The sequence below is a fragment of the Sturnira hondurensis genome, unplaced genomic scaffold (assembly GCF_014824575.4).
Source record: "Sturnira hondurensis isolate 20B ecotype Veracruz unplaced genomic scaffold, ASM1482457v3 Scaffold0013994, whole genome shotgun sequence".
NCBI lineage: Eukaryota > Metazoa > Chordata > Mammalia > Chiroptera > Phyllostomidae > Sturnira > Sturnira hondurensis.
Genome location: NW_028086625.1, coordinates 723219 through 745988, shown reverse-complemented (window position 1 = coordinate 745988; position 22770 = coordinate 723219). Strand labels below are relative to the sequence as shown.

General features: G+C 49.1%; 2 protein-coding genes across 4 annotated transcripts in view; one reads left to right on the top strand and one right to left on the bottom strand.

The window, feature by feature from the left end:
- SYN1 (synapsin I) overlaps positions 1-8689 on the top strand; it is a 46548-nt gene extending 37859 nt beyond the window's left edge. Inside the window, exons 6-13 of one of the 2 annotated variants that reach the window (XM_037062378.1) lie at positions 2436-2498; positions 3257-3399; positions 3491-3565; positions 3663-3765; positions 4990-5130; positions 5461-5548; positions 5649-6240; positions 7636-8689. In XM_037062378.1, coding sequence (XP_036918273.1) covers positions 2436-2498; positions 3257-3399; positions 3491-3565; positions 3663-3765; positions 4990-5130; positions 5461-5548; positions 5649-6240; positions 7636-7663 — 1233 coding nt within the window. In that variant the 3' untranslated portion in view covers positions 7664-8689. Of the gene's footprint in view, positions 1-2435; positions 2499-3256; positions 3400-3490; positions 3566-3662; positions 3766-4989; positions 5131-5460; positions 5549-5648; positions 6241-7597 lie in introns of both variants that reach the window. The other variant, XM_037062377.1, reaches the window with a different exon arrangement.
- A 2-nt stretch (positions 8690-8691) lies between these two features.
- ARAF (A-Raf proto-oncogene, serine/threonine kinase) lies at positions 8692-20902 on the bottom strand. 2 transcript variants are annotated; one of them, XM_037062380.1, is made up of 16 exons: positions 20799-20902; positions 19297-19451; positions 19036-19139; positions 18158-18260; positions 17913-18067; positions 17702-17800; positions 15380-15536; positions 15248-15275; positions 15025-15170; positions 14730-14932; positions 11667-11843; positions 11519-11565; positions 10881-10999; positions 10537-10668; positions 9475-9609; positions 8692-9270 (listed from the first exon to the last, which is right to left on the bottom strand). In XM_037062380.1, exons 2-16 carry the CDS (start codon positions 19390-19392, stop codon positions 9136-9138), a joined length of 1836 nt encoding a protein of 611 aa, XP_036918275.1. In that variant the 5' UTR covers positions 19393-19451; positions 20799-20902; the 3' UTR covers positions 8692-9135. The 2 variants fall into 2 exon arrangements, with proteins under 2 accessions (XP_036918275.1, XP_036918276.1); XM_037062381.1 differs by having other exon boundaries at positions 15380-15521.
- Positions 20903-22770: the final 1868 nt, after the last annotated feature.

Sequence of the window (22770 nt, the reverse complement as noted above, 5' to 3'; positions counted from 1 at the left end):
TGAGAAAAAGGATTGACTGAACTGCCCAGGAATGGGAGTGAAGAAATGACTGTTGGGGAGACAAAGGAGGGGGCGAAAGACGTAAACCAGGAGTTTGGAGAAGCTGATTGTGAAAGTGGGGGAGTGAGAGTGAATGAGACAGGGGGTTGAGTAAGTCAGTGGTGGGGGCCAAAGGGAGAAGTGAGGGAAGGGAAAGTCCTGATGCAGCCCCCCACTGACCCTGATTTTGACGCCAGCTGAAACCTGAGTCAGCACAGACAGAGTTTTGCTGACTGTCTACATGTGAGGGGTTGTGTGGATCCAGGTTATTGTGCAGGTTTTGAAAAACTGGTGGGGTTTCATGGAAGAGCATCTGGGTGTGTGACCATCTGAGGAGCCGGGTGAGGGTGGGCGGCCATGGGGCCCGACTTGGTGTGCAGAACAGACACCTAGTAATCTCCGCAGCACACCAAGTGTTTGGACCTGATTGTGCCCTTTGTACAGATCAGGAAACTGAGGTACAGAGAGTATTAAGTAAATTTCCTGGGGTCCCACGTGGTTTCAGGAAGAGGAGAGGCCAAGACTCAAGGCTAGGTCTGTCCAGAGGATCCCAGAGTGCAGAGCTCCACTCATGCACACATGTGCAGGCACACATACACATGTCCACAGGGTGGTATTTGGGCCCAGGACCAGAGGAAAAAAGGAGGGTTTATAAAAAGAGGAGCCTAGAAAATCTGTTGTGTCTGTGTGTGTCTGTGTGTGCTTGCACAGCTCTCTAGGCTTTCTGCTGTGTCTCTGCCCCTGAGGGTTGCCTGTGTGCCTTTCAGGTTGTGTGTGCATGGTGTATGTTTGAGCCTGAGTATTGTTTCTGGCAGTTGAGTGTCTGCCTCTGTAAAGCAGGTAGGTTGCACATGTAATTGTAGATGTTTCTCCTCTCTGTGAGCTGTGAGTGTGCCTGAGTGTTACGTCATCCACCGCCTCTGCAGTGTTCCCCTACAGTTCTGTCTGCAGGATCCTTGTAAACCCCCATCCAACACGGTGCCTCTCTCAGTGCCCCATAGTGACGCCAGTCATTTGGGAAATGAGGAAGGTGGGAGTGCAGAGGGAGGGTGATGTCTTAAGGGCAATCGGTCACCCTGAGCTTGCGGGCTTCCTGTGCCTGTCGGGAACTGGGAACCACTGCTGCCTCAGCCACCCCTCCGGGAATGCCATCTCTCTACCCCGTGGGGCAGCTGTCTGCACAGCAGATGGAGGGTGTGCCCCTGTGTGCCTCCACACTATGAGGGAGCCGGAGTCGCCCAACCTGGTCCCCTGGATCCTGCCCAGGGTTGGGAAACTTGACGCATCCCTGCACCTGAATATGCGAGCATATGAGAGTATGTGTGTGTGTACACACCCAGGACTGTTCTCTGTATGCTTAGGAGGGTTGTGGTGTCTCTGGTTGTGTGCATGCCTCTCTTTTTGTATATATGGCAAGGTGTGTTCTGTCCCTAGATACACTTTTTGTGTGCCCAGGAGTGGTGTGGGTCTCAGTGGTTTCTGTGAGTACCCAAAAGTGTGTGTCTCTGTGTTTATTGTGGGTATGTCTAAGGGTGTTGCATGTGTGTCTGTTGACTATGTGCCCAGTTCTGTTGTGTGTGCCTTTCAGGGTTGTGTATGCCTCTGCTTTCTATTGTTGTGCCCTGAGGGTTGTCTTTGTATTAATTACATGAGTAATATTGTGTTGTGTGTGTCCCTCTAACTGTTGTGTGGATTTGGATGATGGGAGGGGGCTGTATGTGTTCCTTCACTCAAAAGTGTTGAGTGTGTGCTGCTGGGCAAGGAGGCTGGCCAGAAATGCTGTTGGTTCCCACCCCACACTGTGAACACCAGGCTAGCCACATGACTGACTGTGGGTATCTATGCAGTTGGAGAGTGTGATGTGCCCCGGAGCCTGTGTTGGTTGCAGGTCTCTCCATCTCATGGGTCTCAACATGCGTGGGCATGTCTGGGCTTGGTTGTGTAACGGTGAGTTTTGAGGGTTTGTGTGTGTCTAGGTTGTGAATGCGTGTGGACAAGGCTTACATACAAGGCCTGGCTGAGGGGTCCAGTTGCTACATGTTCACCACCACACCCCCATGCACACACATCCACACATCACTTCTCTATTATCCAGTCACTGTATAAACAAACTTTCCCTTTTCCGGAAAAGGCCCCCACCCTTGCCTCTGCCTGGGAAAGCAAGGGCAGGAAGTCTGGAGGTGGGGGAGGGAGGGACAGGCAGACAGGGCTCTGGGTTCGATTATGAGCTCAGAGGTGCTGTGTGACCCCCAGCTGCTGCCTGCCTGCCTCTGACCTGCCTCTTCTGGGAAAGGGCTCCTCATGTGGCTCCTGCTGAATGGGATCCCCTCAGCACCACCCCACCCCTGGCAATCAGCCCTCCTGCCCTGACCATGCTCTGCTTTCCACCCTACCAGCTCAGCAGCACAACGTACCCCGTGGTTGTGAAGATGGGGCATGCGCACTCTGGTATGGGCAAGGTGAGTCCCCGGGTTGAGTGTGTCCCTGTGTGTTTGTAAATGGTGTATGCTCCTGGCATTTGCTTATGTATGTAGATGTATATTGTGCATTCAGCACACACCAGTAATTCTGTATGATTGTGTGTCCTGTGGTGTTTTTATCTATTTGTATCTTTTCCCCTCATATTCTTATATTTTGTTGGCCCAATTTTCTGTCATGCAGTCAGCTAGTTTTATGTGTCCTGTTATTTTGTTAGTGTATACAGTATTGTATTTCTGTATATGTGTGCATCTGTGTTGAACACACACTACATAATCTTTTACATCCAGGGGGTCTTGGGGTCCTGTATGTTTTCCATCCAATTTTGTCTCTGCATATGTAAAAAGCAGACTTGTAATTTCTATGTTGGAGTGTGTCTGTGCTTCTGTTTGTATATTATGTATACAATTGATTTTATGTCTGTGTGCATATACTATATATACACACAGTTTTCCCACAGCTTTATTGAGATATAATTCACATACCATACAACTTACCTAGTTAAGATGGACTATTCAACAGTTTTTAGCATGTTCAGGGTCATATACACCCAACTTTATGTCTGTGTGTACATGTAAAGCCAGTAGGCTCAGAATTGTGCATGCATGAGTCCTTTGGTATGTGCACCGAATTTTTGTGTACTCAGCTCACCAGTGTTATTTGGATGCATGCCCCCATCCCGAGGCACCCTCATTTGCTGCCCTGTCCACCAAGGCCCCAATCCTCACCCTACCCACAGGTCAAGGTGGACAACCAGCATGACTTCCAGGACATTGCAAGTGTCGTGGCACTGACCAAGACGTATGCCACTGCCGAGCCCTTCATTGACGCCAAATATGATGTGCGCGTCCAGAAGATTGGGCAGAACTACAAGGCCTACATGTGAGTGGAAAAACTGAAGTCTAGGTAGGGGTCTTCTGCTCTGCCCTATGCAGTTCAGGTCCCCAAGAATCTCTTCTCTCTCATCTCCCAGGAGAACATCAGTATCAGGAAACTGGAAGACCAACACTGGCTCTGCAATGCTTGAGCAGATTGCCATGTCTGACAGGTGGGTGGCCTGAACACACGGGGGATTTGAAGTGAGGGTGGGAGTGTGGTTGACCAGGCAAGGCACTGACAGGTTTTCTTGCCCCATGTATGGCCAGGTACAAGCTGTGGGTGGATACATGCTCAGAGATTTTTGGGGGACTGGACATCTGCGCAGTGGAAGCGCTGCATGGCAAGGACGGAAGGGATCACATCATTGAGGTGGGAGCACCCGGGGATTGGTGGGGGCACGGAGGGAGGAGCAGGTGCACGACAGGAAGCACTCCATGGCACAGATCGTCTTCAGCGAGTGGCAAAATGCTTAGTAACCTGTCAGGTGCTTGCGAACAGGGACACCCTGGCAAATGGCAAAATTCTAAGTAAACTCTCAACTACTTTGTGATCTCGAACATCCTTAGTGAATAGCAAAACACTGGTTAAATGTAAAGTGCTCTGTGAACTAACTTTTAAAGTGTTCTGTGAACTGACAGATCCTTGGCAAACAGAAACACACTTTGTAAACTACAAAGAACTTTGTAGAGTATGAGTTGATACTAAAGCAGTCTGTACTATGAAGTACCTCATAAAGTAGGATGTTCTTGGTGAATAGCCAAGTGCTTTATAACACTATAAAAAGGAGCTCTGTAAACTGGGGCAGTCCTTATTATTGAAACAAAACACCTGCAAAATTCTAAAGCTTTTGGTAACCAATGGTGCCCCTGGTAAACAGTACAGCAATTTGCGAACTGTAAAATGCCTTGATAATTTAGAGTGCTTTGTTAACAGCAGCACTTCTTACATGTTAAAGCATTTTATATACACTGGTGCCATTTCCAAAGCACTTTCTAAAGTCTAAACACACCATATACCCCATAGTCCCTTGTAAAGAGCAAGGAGCTTTGTAAACTGTGAAGTACCACGTGAACCACAAAGTTCTTTATAAAGGACAGAGCTCCTAACAAACTATAAAGCAGGGATTGGCAAGTGTTTTTTGTCAAGAGCCAGACAGTGCACATTTTAGGCTTTGTGGGCTATACAGTATCATTGAAGGTACTGAACTCTGCAAAAGTAGCCATAGACAACTGTTAAAAATGTGGCCGTGTTCCAATAAAACTTTGTTTATTTACATAATTTTCACATGCCATGAAATCTTCTTTTGACTTTTTTAACCATTAAAAAATGTAAAAGCTACCCTTAGTTCGGGGGCTGTACAAAAACAGGTGCCGGACTGGATTTGGCCCGCAGGCCCTTATTTGCTAGTACCTCATAAGCTGTTCAGCACCTTGTAGGAGATAAGCCTTCCTCACACTGCAAATAAGTGCCTCTCACACTGAAGCTTGTTTCCTTGGCAGCTGCCATGCCTTCTGCCAGTTTAAAGCACTTTGTCATTCACCCTCATGTGCACTTCCTGCCTCTCTCCTCACCGGGTCCATTGTCCTCCCCCAGGTGGTGGGCTCCTCCATGCCGCTCATCGGTGACCACCAAGACGAGGACAAGCAGCTCATCGTAGAGCTCGTGGTCAGCAAGATGGCTCAGGCCTTGCCACGGCAGCGGGATGCCTCTCCTGGCAGGGGCTCCCACAGCCAGGTCAGCTGGTGGTGGGCAGGCCAGCCCTTGGTCCTGCTGTGTGTGTGTCACAGAGCCAATCAGCAGCAGGCTGAGGGTGTCGCCATTACCCATGCGGTGGCAATCAAGCAATTGTTTCAAAAGTTGATAAAAGAGCTGCTACCCTGACTTTCCTGAGTGCCTGCTGACCCCTCCCCTGGGGGTCCCCACCCAGCCACCTGACATCCCCTCAGTTCAGCCACAAACACAGACAACACCCAGCACGCAGGGAACCTGTGCTATTCTGATGGGTTGATTCTCCACTGGCTGGGAACTATTTTTAACCTTTCCTGTTCCACTCCTCTGCCGCAGGCCCCATCCCCAGGAGCCCTGCCCTTGGGCCGCCAGACCTCACAGCAGCCCTCTGGGCCCCCTGCTCAGCAACGACCCCCACCACAGGGTAAGTCAGGGGCCAGCTTCCTGGGCACTTGCCATCTAGCAGCCCCCCTACCCTGCACTTGCTGCCTCTCACATGTGAACTCTTTCTCTCTGTCCCTCAGGTGGCCCTCCACAGCCGGGTCCAGGCCCACAACGCCAGGGACCTCCGTTGCAGCAGCGCCCGCCCCCACAGGGCCAGCAGCACCTTTCAGGCCTTGGACCTCCAACTGGCAGCCCCCTGCCCCAGCGCCTACCAAGTCCCACGTCAACACCCCAGCAGCCTGTGTCCCAGGCCCCACCACTGACCCAGGGTCAAGGCCGCCAATCTCGGCCAGTGGCAGGAGGACCTGGGGCACCTCCAGCAGCTCGCCCGCCTGCCTCCCCATCTCCCCAGCGCCAGGCAGGCCCCCCACAGGCTACCCGTCAGACATCTGTCTCTGGTCAGGCTCCACCGAAGGCCTCAGGGGCTCCGCCAGGTGGTCAGCAGCGCCAGGGTCCACCCCAGAAACCACCAGGCCCTGCTGGCCCCACCCGCCAGGCCAGCCAGGCGGGTCCCATGCCCCGCACTGGGCCACCCACCACACAGCAACCACGGCCCAGTGGCCCTGGCCCTGCTGGACGTCCTACCAAGCCACAGCTGGCCCAGAAACCTAGCCAGGATGTGCCGCCACCTGCCACCACTGCTGTCGGGGGACCCCCACATCCCCAGCTCAAGTAAGGGGACCCCACAGCAGCCCTTGCCTTGCTGCTCACAAAACACGCTCCTGTACCAGGAGGGCAGCCCCAGCTCCCAAGTTCCTCAGACCCAGATCCTGTTCAGGGGTCTAGAGCTTTCTCCAGCCTGGGCCAGACCCCTCCCCCAAACTATCACTCTTCTCAGTCCACAGAGGCTCTTGCCCTCCGTCCCAGGTCCTTTCCCCTCTGTACCAGACTTGGTGTCCGATTCCAGAGAAAACCCAATTTCACTTCAGAGTCTTCCCAGTAGGCCCTGGAAAGTCCCCTCCTCCAGCCCAGGTACCTTGCTGACCCTCCTTCATACCTCCCCACCCACCAAGTCCTCCTCTCATCTCCGAGCCTTCCCTGCCAAACTCATCCTCCCTGACTCCTCCCAGCCCAACCTGACTCCTCCCACCTAATACTCCAAATTGCTCCCCCCTCAAATTCAGTCCTCCTATGTCACTTCACACTCCTTCCAGTCATCCTCATACTTTTCCTACAGCCTAGGCCAGTGAATTTCAATACTTCTCATCTCACGGCATGCATAAATTACTGACTAAAATTCTGAGGCACACCAAACATTGTATTTTTTTTTTTGCTGATCTAACCAAAAAATAGGTATAACTTTGATTCATTGACATGGGACACCTACTGTTGTGTTGTGGCTGTTGTCATTTTTTAACTTGACAATCTAAGGGGAAAGAGGTCAGTGTCCCTGACTAAATAGTCAGGTATCATATATTTTAAAAGTTCTTGTGGCACACCAGTGTGCCTTTTGCAGCACACAGTTGAAAATCACTGGTGTAGGCTCCTTTCTGGTCTATCCCCAAATCCTTCTGGTCCATCTCAGTCTCCTCCCAAATCATCACACCATCCTGTCTGCCTCTTCTGATCCATTCCAGACCTGCCCCACCTTAACTCAAAAGCTGCCCCATCCAACTGTCCCCCCTCCCCTTAGATTTGCTCCTCCCAGCCTGTCCTTGTCCCAAGATGTCCCCACCTCCCTCCTGGATGCCTTACCTTTAGACTGGAAGCCTCCCTGCCCAACTTCACCTTTCTGTCACACTCCTCCCAGCCTAGCTCAGATTGAAGATTCAGCCTGGGACTCTTCCCACTAATCCCAGACTTCTTCACCTTGGATCCCAGGGCTCCCATCCTGGACCAGGGCTCCCCAAATCCCACCTGAGAATCCATCAGGGTCCAGGCCTATGCTGATGGGTGGGAGGGTCACAGGCATGCCCCAGGACCAGAGGGGCAGGGCTGGGGCCGGGCCTGGGGTAACGATATGTTTCTCTCCCCCTCCTCCCTTCCTCTTCCCCCCTTCCTCCCATGCCTCCACCTTGTCTCTCTCTAGCAAATCCCAGTCTCTGACCAATGCCTTCAACCTTCCAGAGCCAGCCCCGCCCAGGCCCAGCCTTAGCCAGGACGAGGTGAAAGCTGAGACCATCCGCAGCCTGAGGAAGTCTTTCGCCAGCCTCTTCTCCGACTGACACCCCACCCTGAGAACCCCACAAATCCTTGGGCAACCCCTCTCTGGGCCCTGAATCCACTTCTCACTTCTGAGATCTCCAGCTCCCCTGAGAAGCCCTCTCCTGGTTCACCAATATCCCTCTTCTCACTCCTCCAAATGCCCAAGTCCCTAGAGAAACCTCACTCCTGGTCCTAAACTTGTTTCTCATGTTTGGAATTCCCAAGTCCCTGGGAAGCTCACTCCTGGTCACCTCAGGATCTACTTCTTAGTTTTAGAACCTCCAAATTCCCAAAGATCTCCCCTCCCAGTCCCCCAGAGTGCGTTCTCCTTCCTGGAAGCTCCCAAACACCAGGCAACCCACTCTGGCCGTAACACCATGGAGTCCCCTCCTAGAAACCTGAAATTCATGGGAAACCTACGCCTGGTCCCAGCTCTCTCAAGCACACGTTATTCCTCATCAAAGTTTCCCAGATCCTTAAGAAACTTCTACCTTAGTCCCCTTACATAGATCTCCCATTTCTGGAAATCCACTTCTTCAAATGCCACCACCCAGCCCCACAAGGATTTCCCTTCCCCCTTCCCCCCAACTCCATTCAATACATTGGGAGCTCCTCCCACTGCTAGGACCCCTCATTTCCCCAGGGACTACTACCCCACTTTCCTGCCTTTGACAGCTGTCTTTAAATATGCAAACTCTACCCATTCTCCCAGAATCCTTTGCACATGGAAGGCCAGTGGTCCTCCACATCCCCACCTTTGCGTGATGTCTGTGTCTGTGACTGATGTGGCCTCCTCTTGTGCCGTGCTTGGCATATGTGGTACTCGTTCATTGTGCCGCCTGTGGTGATGCGTGCAGTGGCGCTGTTTATGTGGTCCGCACCTCCCCACAACCTTCATTCCTTGCCTGGACTCACCCCCACCCCTCAGCAGCTCTGAACCCCATGAGAAGAGTCGGGAAGCAAAATAAACAAGCAAAGGCCCAGCAGAATTCTGTACTTCTTGGTGAAGAAAGAGGGGAGTTCTTGAATGGCGGGGGGAGACACAGAAGGGACCCCCAAATCCATATGGAGTGCTGGGGACCCCAAAATCCAGTGGAAGGCACATCAGGCACAAATTCCAGAGAGGTTCTGAGTGGAATCCCTGCTACAAATCCCAGCCATTGGAGATGGAAGAGCTCCCAAATTTAGAAGTATCCCCAAAGGCAAGCGGAAGCCAAACTATGGAGGAGGCTGTGATCTGTCTTTGAGGGCCCCTCAATTCCAGAGAAACTGGAAAAGCACAAGGGGACACCCTCACCTCCCAGGGCAGGAATGGGGTATCCTGAGGCTGTATCAGGGTAGAGATGGAACATCGATTGGTTGGTGGGAGGGCTCCTTGGTGTAGAAGGCTGAGATTGGCTCCCTGGTGGCTGGGGGTGGGGCCTAAGGCACAAGGCGGGCTGCGCTGAGTAGACAGGCAGGTAACTCATCAGCCTGGGTGCGGTGCAAGGAGGGTTCAGAGGCACTCCGCTCAATCTTGGGGAGTGACCGCTGCAGCAGCTCAATCGTGGCCAGGATCTGGGGGCAGGGTCACATGAGGAGGGGTATCCAGGGCCACATGGGAACCCAACCACCACCAGACTCCAGCCTTACGGGGAAGCATATACACATTGTAAAACTCTTTGAGTCTTGGTTGGAACAGGCAAGGTTCACATTCACACCTCGGAGTCTTCCCTCTCAGAGTCTCCTCCCCAGGGTATCCACCCCTGCTACTGCACCCACCTGGGGGAAGAGAGGCCGCTCCTCCCGCTGGAACTTGAGGCAGTCGGACAGCAGGCGCCGCATGGCCTTGGGGCAGTTGCTGGAGACTTTGCTGAGGTCCGGGGACAGATAGCCACGGCCCACCATAAAGATAATCTGGGGTAGGGGGGACAGAGATGGATGATCTGGGCTGGGAGGCCCAGGGAATTTGGGGTCTCAAGATACTTGGGAGGTTCCTTTTGAGGAACTGGGGTATTCTGGGTAACGGGGCTCTAAGGATTGTGGTATCTCGTGAATCCAAGAATTTGGAGGATCTGAGACCTTGGAGGGATTCTCTGCTTGCAGAACACCAGGATTTAAACTTTGAGAACGTCAAGGACTGTAGAGATCTGGGGCCCAGAGGATTACAGGTTCATATGTTTCTAGGGAACTTGTGGTCTGTGGGAAATCTAAACTTCTGGGTCAGAAGGGAGCCAAAGGATTCTAGCCCTCTGGAGTTTGTATTTTGTGGGGGTCTGGGGCCTGGGGAGGGTGGGTCCATGTGTGCTGTAGAGACTACTGGTATCAGAGTCTAGAGGATCCTTGGTTTCTGAAGGCCTGGGAGATTCCAGGCCTTGAAACCAGGAGAACTGTGAGAGTCTGGGGCCTAGATTATTGTGGGTGCCAGGGTCCCAAAGCCTGCCAAATTCCCAAGGCCTGAATAATCGTGGGTATCTGTGAGTATTCCAGAAGCACAAAGGGATTTTGTTTCTGGAAGAAATCAGATTCTGGGCTTCAGGCATCTGCAAGGTTTTGAGTTCCCAGGCCAGAGGACTGACTGGTAGTTGTCAAGGGATCCAGAGGGCTTCTGGGTATTTGGGAGCTTAGGGAGATTCTGGACTTTGAGGACCCAGATGGTTGTAGCTGTGGGGGGAAAAGATTCTAGATATAGGAGACCCAGAGAATTCTGGGAGCTCTAAACCCAGAAAATGTGGGGTTTCTGGGAGAAGTGTGGCATTCTTGGTCTGCACAAAGGAGATCAGAGGTTTAGAGGTTGAGGGGATCCCTTAGCCTGGGAGATTGCAGGTAAGGTGAATGGCTCACCTGGTCACGACTGCCAATGTGGCTATAAGGCAAGGAGCCGGTCATGAGCTCGTAGAGCACAACCCCATAGGCGTAGACATCCGACTGGAAGCTGTAGGGGTTCGGGTCCTGCATACGGATCACCTCAGCAGCCTTCGTAGGCCAGACCAGGCAGCAAAACCAGGGAGGTCAGCAAATGGCTGGCCCATAGTCCCAGATCCCACCAGCCAAACAATTCAGAGCCACCCACATGAGGTGAAACATGAACAGTCCAGGTAAACAGGCATCCCCACTCCACACCCGATGTCCCAGCCCTGCAGCCCATGTCCCTATATGCCCCTGGTCCAGACCGTGGCCCTGCTCACCATCCATAGCACAGAGCCTGAGGGCTGCTCTAAGGGCTGAGCCCCGCTCCACCGTGTCTTCACTGTGGCCAGGCCAAAGTCACCGATCTTCACTGTGAGTCCCTCGTGTAGGAAGATGTCCGCTGGGGTTAAGGACCACTACAAGGACTCCCAATAGGCATGCCTCTCACCTTCACTAGGAAGCTCTCAATAACACCTCCGTATCAGTCATGCCTCTAACCCTGACCAGAAGTCCCCCAGTGTCACACAAACCCACCACAACCTTGACTTGGGTGGGGAGCTCCAATTAATGCCTCCTACACTCACCCTCCTTGTGAGTCCTGATCAGGAAGGGCCTCTGAAGGCATCCATACCCACCATGCCCATGACCTTAATCAGGAACTCTCTTTAAGGCCTTCCACAACTGCCACACCTTAGCCTGTGACCAGAGTCCCCAAGAAGAGCACCTGAACAAGCCACAACTCTGACTCCTGACCAAGAGACCCCATTACAGGCTCCACGTCAGCCACAGCTCTGCCACCTGGCAAGGGCCAGGTGACACATGCCCCTCCCACTTCATCCCCAGAAGTCCCCCACCAAGAGATATCCCTCTAAGTCCCTCACCCCACCCCAGCCCTTTGACAGTGACAGGTAGATACTGTTAGATTTGAGATCTCGGTGGATGATGTTCTTGGCATGGAGGTAGCTGTAGGGGTGGAAGCAGGTGGAAAATTGGCTGGAGGCTACCTCATCTCCCTCCCCCAGGTCCCCCAGCCCCCTTTCTAGTCCCCAGGCCAAGAGGCTCACTCCATGCCCTGGGCAGTCTGCCGGGCCACATCAATGAGCTGGACCATGTCGAAGCGTGTTTCAGCCACATGCAGATGGTGGTAGAGGCTGGAGCCCTCGCACCACTGTGTGATGATGGCAAAGCCTGGACGGGTCATGAAGCCCATGAACAGCAAGATGTTGACGTGACGTGTCTTCCTGCAGGCAGGGAGGGCAGTATTAGGGCAGAGAGAGAAAACAGCAACTGTCACTCACTTTCTGAACATCAGGAATGGCTCTGTTCACTGACACCTCCTGTCATCATTTCTACTTTGCCTTTCAGGAAGCTCAGACTCAATACATCTGTGAAATATCTTTACTGGGCTGATTCAGAGCTGGGGCTTATGTTTTGAGCTTCTTCATCCCAGTCTCCCAAAAGCAGGAGGGACAGAGTACCGCCCCCACCTGTGTCACCCAGTAGTGTCTTAATCATAAACACCTGCCATACCTCTGACCCTGACCATTACCTGGTCCTGTGACCATTTTACAGATGAGAAAGTAGAATGGCAACTTATCAATATTACACTGATCTAGTGTAGTATTGATAAATGCCAGGTAAAAATATTGGTGATGTGATTATATCCTGTTAGTCACCATAAAAGGCTTAGAGGTAAAGAACTTGGTTTGGACTCAAGTTAGATGCTATGTTTCAACCCAGGCCTCCCCAGACACTCACTGTGCAATCTCGAGAGGACACTTAACCTGTGTCTCATTTTCCTCAACTGTGATAATTATATTAGCTATCTTATGGAGATATTGAGAGGAGTTATTAAAAATCCGTAAGGTACACAGAACAGCACTGAATACAAGCAAGCCCTCTGAATTCCATTGTCTCTGTTATTATTGCTCCCAGGCACCTGGCTCTGCCTCATGGAAACTCTGTCACATATGAACAGATGAGGTCTAATTTAGATAAAAAACCTTCTTCATTTCTTATAGAAGTATTAATTACTACGGCTATGGTAACACCAATGTAAACACAGTTGATCCCTGAACAGCATGGGTTTGAGTTGAATGGGTCTATTTGTACATGGATGTTTTTCAAGAAATACCTGTATGGTTTTCTATCTGCAATTAGGAGTCTGCAGACTGAGGTCTGACTCAATGCACTGATTTATGTCATTTTATATGAGAGCTGAACACCTGCAAATTTGGGTGTCTACAGGTGGGTCCTGGAACCAACCCCCATGGATATTGAGGGACAACTAGGTTTTGGGGTAGTCAGAAGTTACACACACATTTTTGACTGTGCAGGAAAGCTGGTACCCCTTATCCCACATTGTTCAAGGGCCAACTGTAACATCAATGATGCCCTGCAATTTTGCCATGTCAGAGCGGGTAACACAGCACATAAACATTAGAACAGCACAAGGAGTTATGATAACATCAACTCTGTAACATAATTGTGCCCATCTGTCAAGAGAGAAAACCCTAGGAGTGGTAGTCATCAAGAGTGGCAAAAAGGGAACACCAGGGTTTCCCAGCACAAATGAATTACTATATAGTATTAATGATATATTAAGTAAAACAACCACAATCATTAATTAAGCAATGGTTAAATTATGGTTATGATTATAATTAATATAGTTGACCCTTGAGCAACACATGGGTTAGGGGTGATGATCCTCCATACAGTTGAAATCCACATACGATTTTCAACTCCCCCAAAACTTAACTACTAATAGCCTGCTGTTGAGCAGAAGCCTTACTGATAACATAAATAGTTGATTAATACATATTTTATATGTCATGTATCAGATACTATATTCTTACAATAAAGTAAGCTAGAGAAAATGTTATTAAGAAAATCTTGAGTAGGGGACCCTAGTTCACTGTTGGTGAGATTGCAGACTGGTACAGCCACTGTGGAAACAGTATGGAATTTTCTAAGAAAACTAAAAATGGACCTGCCTTTTGACCCAGCAATTCCACTGCTGGGATTATATCCTAAGACCCTAAAACACCAATCCAAAAGAACCTATGCACCCCAATGTTCGTAGCAGCACAATATACAACAGCCAAGAGCTGGAAGCAACCTAGGTGCCTGTCAGTAAATGAGTGGATCGAAAACTATGGTACATTTACAAAATGGAAATCTATGCCACAGAAAGAAAGAAGGAGCTCCTACCCTTTGCAACAGCATGGATGGAACTGGAAAGCACTATGCTGAGTGAAATAAGCCAGGTGTTGAAAGACAAATACCATTAACAGGAACCTAAACAAACACACAAACAAGCAAGCAAGCAAAATAAAAACAAAGACACTGAAACAGAGAACAGGGGGACAGTGACCAGAGGGGAGAGGGGAGGGAATTTTGGGGGAAAAAGGGGAAGGATTTACAGGAACTAGTATAAAGGACACATGGATAACAACTAAGGGGGGTGAAAATGGGAGGGAGGTGGGGAGCACTGGGGGGATGGGCTGGGATGGGAGTAAAAGACAGAAAACTGTACTTGAAAATAATTAAATTTTTAAAAATGGAAAAAAAAAGAAAAGAAAATCATGAGGAAGAGAAAATACATTCACAGTATTATTGAAAAAAAATCCATGTAGAAGTGGACACTGTTGTTCAAGGGTCAACTGTAATACAGTTTGTTAAACAATGGCATTATTATAATTAATTAAGGACAAGAATGCAACACAATAAACATAATACTAATGACACAGTACCAGCAGAGGAGAAGGAAGGACGCAAGCCTTCCTGGCAATGCAGTTAACTAGCAGCAGGCTATTAATGTAAGTGCACTCACTGACGTCCTACGGCCATACCCATTTCACAGCAGGCAAACAAGCCCCACGTTTTGGGGCCAGAGTGGTTAATTAATGTCAATACTAACCCAAACACAAACAATGACATCAGAGGTCTTCTAAACATACCTGTTTCCCAGAGGGGAAAAGGACACTCTTGATACAACTTAATGTTTATGGTTGTAACGACATAAACACAGGTGATGGGCAGAAGCGCCTGAACATGGCCTTTCCCCAGAGGCACCAAGGCCATGCCCACTGCCCTCTGCCCGCTTCCACACACACGTGCAATCTCACCTGAGCACCTGCATCTCGTTCTTGAAGGCCTGGGCCTGCTCAGCTGTGGGTTGGGCCACCTTGAGCACCTTCACAGCCACATCGCCATGCCACCGCCCGCGAAACACGGTGCCAAACGAGCCCGTCCCGATCCTCTTCAGCAGCTGCACCTCACTGGGTGGCACCTCCCAGTAATAGCCCGAGTCCCGGTACCCCAGATTCTTCTGTGGGCCACATGGGCGGCATCTCAGGGGCCTGCTCACATCCCTTATCACTCAGCCTGTGGTGCCCCCCACAGGTTCCCCCTGGAGCTTACCACTTTCTTCTTGTCATCGGCCAAGGACTTCTTTTCCCGCTGTTCTGACGGGGACTTGGAATGTGGGGACTTCCTCCCCGAGGACACACTGGCTGGGCTGGGGCTCCCCCGGGGGGCTCCATCACCACAACCTCTACTACCAGCAGCTGTGGTTGGGAAAAGGAAGTGAGTGGAGGCAAGTGGGGTGGAGGTGAGGCTCAGGGCGTAGGCAGGAGGGACTCACCATCGGTGCTGAAACTCTGGGCACTGAGCTAGAAGAAGAGGGACAGGGGTCAGAGAGAGGATGTGGAGGCCCACAGGAATGGCTCTCCCCTCTGCCTGGTGGTCCCCTGTGACTGCCTCCCTTGACACCAACCTGGATGAGGCTGGAGTCCATGGGGGCTGTGGTGCTGACCATATGGACGTTGGGGGTAGATGTAGAGCGGATGCGCTGGAGAGGGGCATTGGTCGGGGCAGGAAAAGGGAAGCGTTCAGGGTCTCGGTGCTGGGTGCAGGAGCTGCCAGGGGAAAGGCTGTGAAATCACTGTCCAATGAGTGGGCAAACCATTCAAGCGCACCCCCACCCTACCCCATCGTAAACGTGTGCTTAAGCTTACACAGAGTAAATGTCCGCTGTTAGTGCTTTGTTCATTTGTTCAAGAAACATTTATTGAGTGCCTGCCACGTGCCAGATACCATGCTTACCATGCTTACCATGCTAGGCGGTGAAAATAAAACTAGGCAAAACAAGTAAAAGTGTTTGCCCTCATGAGGCTGATGTTCCAGTAGGGAGAGAGAAAATAAAAAACAAAGAACACTTAATCTGTCTGATGGTGATAGGTGCAATACAGGAAAAATTGAAACAAAATAAGGAGACAGGAAGTATCACTGGTGATGTCAGGAAGGGCTTCTCTAAGGTGGTGACATTGAAGAAAGACCTAAAGAAGGGACAGTGAGCCACACAGATAGTGGGGGAAAGAATAATATATAATACTTCATAACTATATGTACTATTCAAATATACCATGTATTATATAATATATATAATCTACATTAGAATGATGTTTCAAAATATACATATTATAATGTTATATATGTTATATGTACATTATATGTTATATAAATTATATTACAAAAATATTTATACATTTTTAAATCCTCACCCAAGGATATGTTTATTGATTTTAGAAAGAGAAGAAGGGAGGGAGAGGAGAAGAGAAATATCAATGAGGGAGAGAAACATCAATCAGCTACCTCCTGTATGCACCCTGACTGAGGATCAAATCCACAACATTTTTTGGTGTACGAGACACTGCTCTAACCAACTGAGCAACCAAGCCAGGGCACAAAAATATTTCTTCATGTTCCCTTCCACTATCCTGAAATGAAATTCATCATAATTTATCCACATACACCCATAATTAAAAATAATATAATGCTCTAACTTTAATATTAAAATATGATATTCTACATTATATAAAAATATCATAAGCCCTGGCTGGTGTAGCTCAGTGGGTTGAGCTTGGGCCTGCGAACCACACGATCGCGGTTCGATTCCCAGTCAGGGCACATGCCTGGGTTGCAGGCCAGTTCCCGGCAGGGGCCAGTTCCCAGCTGGGGATGCTCGAGAAGCAACCATACATTGATGTTTCTCTCCCTCTCTCCTTCCCTTCCCCTCTAAAGATAAATAAATAAAATATTTTTTTAAAAAATCATAAATCTACCCTAGTTGGTGTGGATTGGTGGATTGAGTGCTGGCCTGTGAACTAAAGGGTCACTGGTTCAATTTGGAGTCAGGGCATGTGTCTGGGTTGTGGGCCAGGTCCCCACTACGGGGTGTGCAAGAGGCAACCACACACTGATGTTTCTCTCCCTCTCTTTCCCCTCTGTAAAAATAAATAAAATCTTTTTTTAAAGTTATAAATCTAACACATGGTACATTATCATATACCATATAGATATTATAAAATATATAACAGACATATAAAATGTGTATGTTATAAACTTTTGATATATGAGAGCAATAATGTATTAAAATACTTAACATAAAGGAGAAATAGAAGGGAATGTATAATAAAATAATATGTATTTCAAAATGGAAAGGCTTGACATGATCATACTGGAAGAATAAAGTAGTTAGAAGTTAGATGCATATATAGAGATATACATACATACATATATAAACATACTTATAATTAATAAGAACTTATACTCATACCAGATCTTCTAAGCACTGGACATACCTTAATTCATTTAATCGTCACCAGAACCCTATGTGCTAAAAAGTATCACTATCCCCTCTTTATAGATGAGAAAACTGAGTCCCAGAAAGATTACACGACTTGTTCAAGGTGCCACAGCTCTATGCCCTTACTTACACTTGTAGGTGCTCAACAAATGTTTGTCAAGTAAATGAACGACAAATGAATGTAGTAGGTGATGGTGTTCTCTCTTTCTCTCTCCCTCATGCACACACACCCACACCTTTCCCCAGCCCCATCTTTCCCCAGGGATCTCAGTCTCTGGAGTGTTTGTTTCCTGAGACCATGCAGCCCAGCTGGCTCACTTTTTCTACCTCTGTGACTTTCTGAATAAACTTTCACTTGTACTTGGAAGAAAAAAAAGAATGGCTTGTGGTCTACAAGGGTCTCCAGATCTTTTTCTCTGGATAGCAGCCCTTTAGCCTAGGCATCCCTACCTGGAACCCTGAAGAGTTAGCGGCTCATTTGGAGGGCGGTGTGAGGGAGCCTCATGCTGTCTGGAGCCTCCGGACAAATCCTGGACACTGTGGTAGAACCTTGAGGGCATTAAGAGTATACAGCAAGGGGACAAGGGTCAGCTGTCTATAAGAGTCTTGTGGCTGGGCATCTGTCCTCCCCATCCCCCCACCTACCCCAGCCCAGGCTCACTGTCGGCAGTTGGTACTCATGTCAACACAGACTGTGGGGACCTTAGAGGAACAATGCTGGTGGAACTTGTAGCCACAGGTTTGGCAGCGGAAGCCATGGAACAGAAACTTAAGGCAGAAGTCACAGAACACCAAGCTGAAGAACGTCTTCCGTACCTGCTGCCACAGAGCAGGAAAGATTGAGGCCTGGTCAAGGATCCTCCTCCCACACCCAGGGTCTGCCCCCACTATCAACCCTACACTCACAAAATTGTGCATGGTCAGTGGGACATCTTCAAGCACCTCCACAATGAGCTCCTCACCATCCAGTGGGGCAATGGCTGTGTCCCAGGCAGTGACTGTCTTTCGCCTGCAGGAAGCATGGAGGGGAGTGAGTGGAAAGGTAGACAGCGGCCCTGGGAAGGCAGAGAACCCCTGAAAATCCCTCCAAGTCTGTCATCCATGGAGTAACATCTGGCACATTTCATTCTCATCATGGCAAACCTAGGAACTAGGACCCATCATTGCCCCACTTTACAGATGGGAAAGCTGAGGCTCAGAGGGATAGTGACTCACTTGCCCAAGGCCACAAGGGATTGTGAGTGGCAGGACAGTGTGAAGAGTACATGCTTTCAACCACAAGGTGAAGAGCAAATAAGGTGGTGAGAAACTAACTAAATCTCAGAATTGCTAAGCAAGCCTCTGAAAAAAAAAAGCCGATGAGGCACTGAAACAACAAATGAAAAGCAATGTGTAAATTAAATAGAAAATTAAGGAGCCCTAGAACAAAGGAATAAGTGGAAGATCAGCGAGTCCCAACTCAGCAGACAGAGAATGGCAAAGCAGAGGTACGAGAGAGATGAGAAATTAATGAAATAGTGAAAGAACAAAACAAATGAACAAAATAGAGAGCAGTGAAGACTTGGGGACCAAGGAGAGAGTGTTGCTGACCTTACAGGACAATGAACTAATGAAATGATGAAACAAAAGCTGGATGCACCCACAGATTCCCTGAACTAAGGGAATACTAATGGAGACTCCACAACAGCATGAAGGAGTCAGAAGACTCTGAGGGAGGGAATAGGAGACTAGGCAACCAGACAGTAGGGGAAGGAAGGCGTAAGCAAGGTATATGACACACTTACCCCTTGATGAGCCGGTAGACCACGCAGCAATCCTGATTGAGACCCCGCACTTTGAGAGCCTTGTCTAGAGAATCATAGACACTCATGCCATCCCGAACAGTCACCTGTGCAGATGTGGGGGTGTCAGAGCCTAAGAGGAGCCCCAACCAATTCTCCCATCCCTTGGCAAACACCTCCTCCCAGACCTGTATACCCTTCTGATCCAAGATTTAGAACTGGGTCCATCCATACCCCTGACAGTTTTGCTCCCATCAGACTCACCACTGTGCGTTGCTTGTTGGGCAGGTATACTTTAACAGTGCCCACTCCCCGGGACGGCTCAGCCCCATTGGCAGGGGGGGCCCGTGGTGGCTCCATGGAGCCTACGACTTTGTCAAGGCAGGCTGAAGCACGGCTGGGCAGGTGCCATGGGGCTCCTAAAAGACAGAAGAGGAATTCAGAGATCCAATAATGATAATCTGGAATGACAGTGGCAGGGGACAAAAAATAGTTCAATCTCCAGGCTCCATATCAGCCCCAGTAGCCTAATTTTCCACACAGCAGTCCAAGGAAACTTGTTAACATCTTGAAGTAGATCCAGTTCCTCCTCTGCTCAGCTCTGCCAGGATCTCTATACCAGGCTACATGGGGGTGGCCAACAATGAGAGACAGCACACACTGTTCTGGAGGGCACAGGAGTCCACAAGTCTCTGCTGGAGGCTAATGGGGAGGTCAGCACACACTGCACTGGGATGTGTCAGGTACATAATGGACATGAACAGGCTGTTCTGCCTTTTTAATGGACAAGGCGGTTACCAGATTCTGTGTGGAGGAAAGAGTCATGGACAGGATGAAGGGGAATGAATGGATCAGCTATTGCCCTTAATTTGGGGGAAATGGGAATTGCACCAGAGTGTTCTTAAGGGCACTGTGGGCAACCATAAGCCCTGGGCTGTGATGGTAGGCTAATGATGGTAGGCTCACAGACACTGTTAGCTGACTAACGGGAGTCACTAGACTGTGATGGGGGTTCACAGAGGCTCAGCAGACTCTATGCTGAAGGGAGATATAACAAAGGAAGATGTAACTGGAGACCGTAATGGGGGAAAAACTGGATAACGGTGGTCGCTAGACATTGTCAGGTGGAAAAGGAGGGTAATGGTGCATCACCAGTCATTTTTCAGGTGAAATGAATGGAGGTGAAGCAGGGAGGCTCCAAAATTATCCCCGTCGACTAATGAAGGGGTCACAGAGATATTTCTGCTGATAATGGAAGGAAGCTGGAGAAGGTTAAACAGGAGAAATGGGGGAATCCTCAAAAGTTCCTTACTGGGTCAGATAGACCCAGAAGGGTCTGATCTTATTCTGATCCAGAATAAGAGAGTAAGTAGTGAGCCACGTCTCCACGCACTTCCCGTTGTTGGTAAGGAAAGGTCATCAGATACCTTAAAGAGATTTTAAGGGGATCCTGGCACAACACCTCACTGCCCCAAACCTGTTCGTCTCGGCCCCGCCTACCGAGGGCCTTCCAACTCTGCGCAGGCGTACTACCACACGCGGTGGATGAAACCATCCCCGGAAGCCTTACACCGGTATTGCTGTCTACCCACCACTACCCCCTGCGGTCTACGATGGTCTCGCCCCGGTCAAACCACTCCTCCGGTTCCGGTCCGGGGGCTCTGGGGCACAGGCGCAGCCACCCTGTTGCTAAACTTTTGGTCCCGGTTCTCTCCCCCAGCCCAGCGGTCGCTCCAGAAACCCAACACTACCGGGCCCGCCCTCACCTGTCAGGCCGCAACAGCCGCCGTCGCCTCCATCTTGAGCTTGTCTCCTTGTTTCCTCGTAAAGTCCGCCTCCACCGTCCCTCAGGCTTTTGCCATTGGTGCCACAGGACTCAGCCCTCGATCTTAATTGGAGCAGGGTCACGCCTGTCAAGGCAGGACCAACGGGATGTGGGTCGCGTTCCGGATTAGGAGGGGCTGCCCGAAACGTCTGGGTCCACGGTAAATTCACAAGTCCTGATTTGCGCAGGCGTAGTCAAGAAGCAATCCTGTGTGCAATGGGCTTTAACCCCAATCGTGCCGTGGCAGAATACAACAGGCCTATTTTTCCTTCACTTGGGGCTAACTTTAGGAGTTCCTGAATCTGGGCAGGGAATCCCTAAGCGCTCTTTTTGTTCCAGTGACTCGGAACCCTGAGTAGCCATTTAGGATTTTCCTGGATTTCAGTTTTACCGTATTTGAAACGGGTGGGAAACAAATCAAATATCTGCAACGTTTTCCAATTCTGAGAGTAATAGCCTTTTATAATAGTGTTCTTTAGTGTGGCCAGGCTGAGGATCTGGCCCTAGAAGGGGCAGCCTGCTGTTCTGAGAGACTTCCGTTAGAAATGGAGTTAATAAAGATTTTGAAAGTCTAGTCATATATGGCTAGGTGACGAGGGGAGGAAAGTGTGGACCTGGAATGGGGCACGAGCACAGGGGAATGTGTGGAGGAGTTGAGCGGTAAATACAGTTTTTTCAAAGATGACTTTTACCTGGTGTTAAAAATGAAAGAGACTTGTCACCCTCTCTTTTCTTAGAGCATTTCCTTTAAAACACACACACACACACACACACACACACACACACACTTGAAATTGTCAGTTTTTCCTGCCCCTTTCAGGTGTATGTAAATCTTTTAAAAGTCTAAGTAAGCCTCCAGACAGTTTTACAACCCGAGGGTATTGTCCTTAAAGACCTAGAAGTCATCTCTTTGAAATGTAAACATCAAGAAGATAGCACCCCTACCTAAGTCTCAGTAGGAATTTGATCTAGGTGGCTGGCTGCAAGTTGGCTGCTTGTCGAAGACAAGTATTTTATTTTTCCTTTGGATAAAGGTATACAGCTACCCCAATTACCAGGTGAATTTGAGATGAACTATATGTAGCAAATGGTAATACAAAGTTCTCTTACTTAGGACAAGTTACTGTCTTTCTTGAAAAATACAGGTAACGGGTTATATCTCCCTGGCTGTATAAAAAGGTCAAGGTTTTTCTGTCTTTGCAATCTCTTTAGTGAATTGCTTGTGATGTGCATCGCAGTCTGGTTTGACACTTTTCAATAATAAAACTATTTCATTCTTTCTACCTCTGTGGAGAGGATACACTGTGTTGGCACTAGATTTTAATTTGTTCCCTAACAGTATGAATGGCCTTTTGTGCTTGAAGTGACTACAGTCTCCTGTTTGGAGTCTCAGGATCCCTCTGTGATGAAGTGGGAAGGATCAGAGAAAAGTCACTAGGTGAGGGAACCTCAACATACTTCAATTTATATTTATAAAGTGTTTTCTCTGCCTGTAAGGAGAGAAACAAAAGTTCTGCTTACTGGGCTGCCATATGACCTCAATTTCCCATTGCCCCTTTTTCTTAGGATCTTCACCATTCAATGGCTAAAATTAAAAAGACACACAATAAATAGCACTTATCGATGAGAATGTGGAGAAACTGGAACTTTCATGGATTGCTTCTGTGAGTGGGATCATGGAATACTACTGTTAACCTAAAATTAACAGGCCAAAGTGAGAGGCAACAGCATTTGTTCTAAATAGCTATTTAGAAATCACTGATCCAGGCAGAAACCCAAATAATGTTCAGGTTAGGAGGCAATGAGTATTTATTAGAAAGGGAAGGGGAACAATCAGATTAATAGAAAGACATTTTTGTAAGTGCAGATAAGCTAACATAGTGATGTTAATTCTAAAGAAAGTTTTTAATTTC

What these genes read in the sequence shown, in the direction of transcription:
- ARAF (XM_037062380.1), bottom strand. Translation starts at nt 19,392, where the DNA reads ATGGAGCCACCACGGGCCCCCCCTGCCAATGGGGCTGAGCCGTCCCGG. An exon ending in CCAGAGTTTCAGCACCGATG is followed by an intron (nt 15,171 to 15,247) that starts GTGAGTCCCTCC and finishes TCCCAACCACAG; the next exon opens with CTGCTGGTAGTAGAGGTTGT. An exon ending in AGCGGCCTCTCTTCCCCCAG is followed by an intron (nt 9,271 to 9,474) that starts GTGGGTGCAGTA and finishes CCCTGCCCCCAG; the next exon opens with ATCCTGGCCACGATTGAGCT.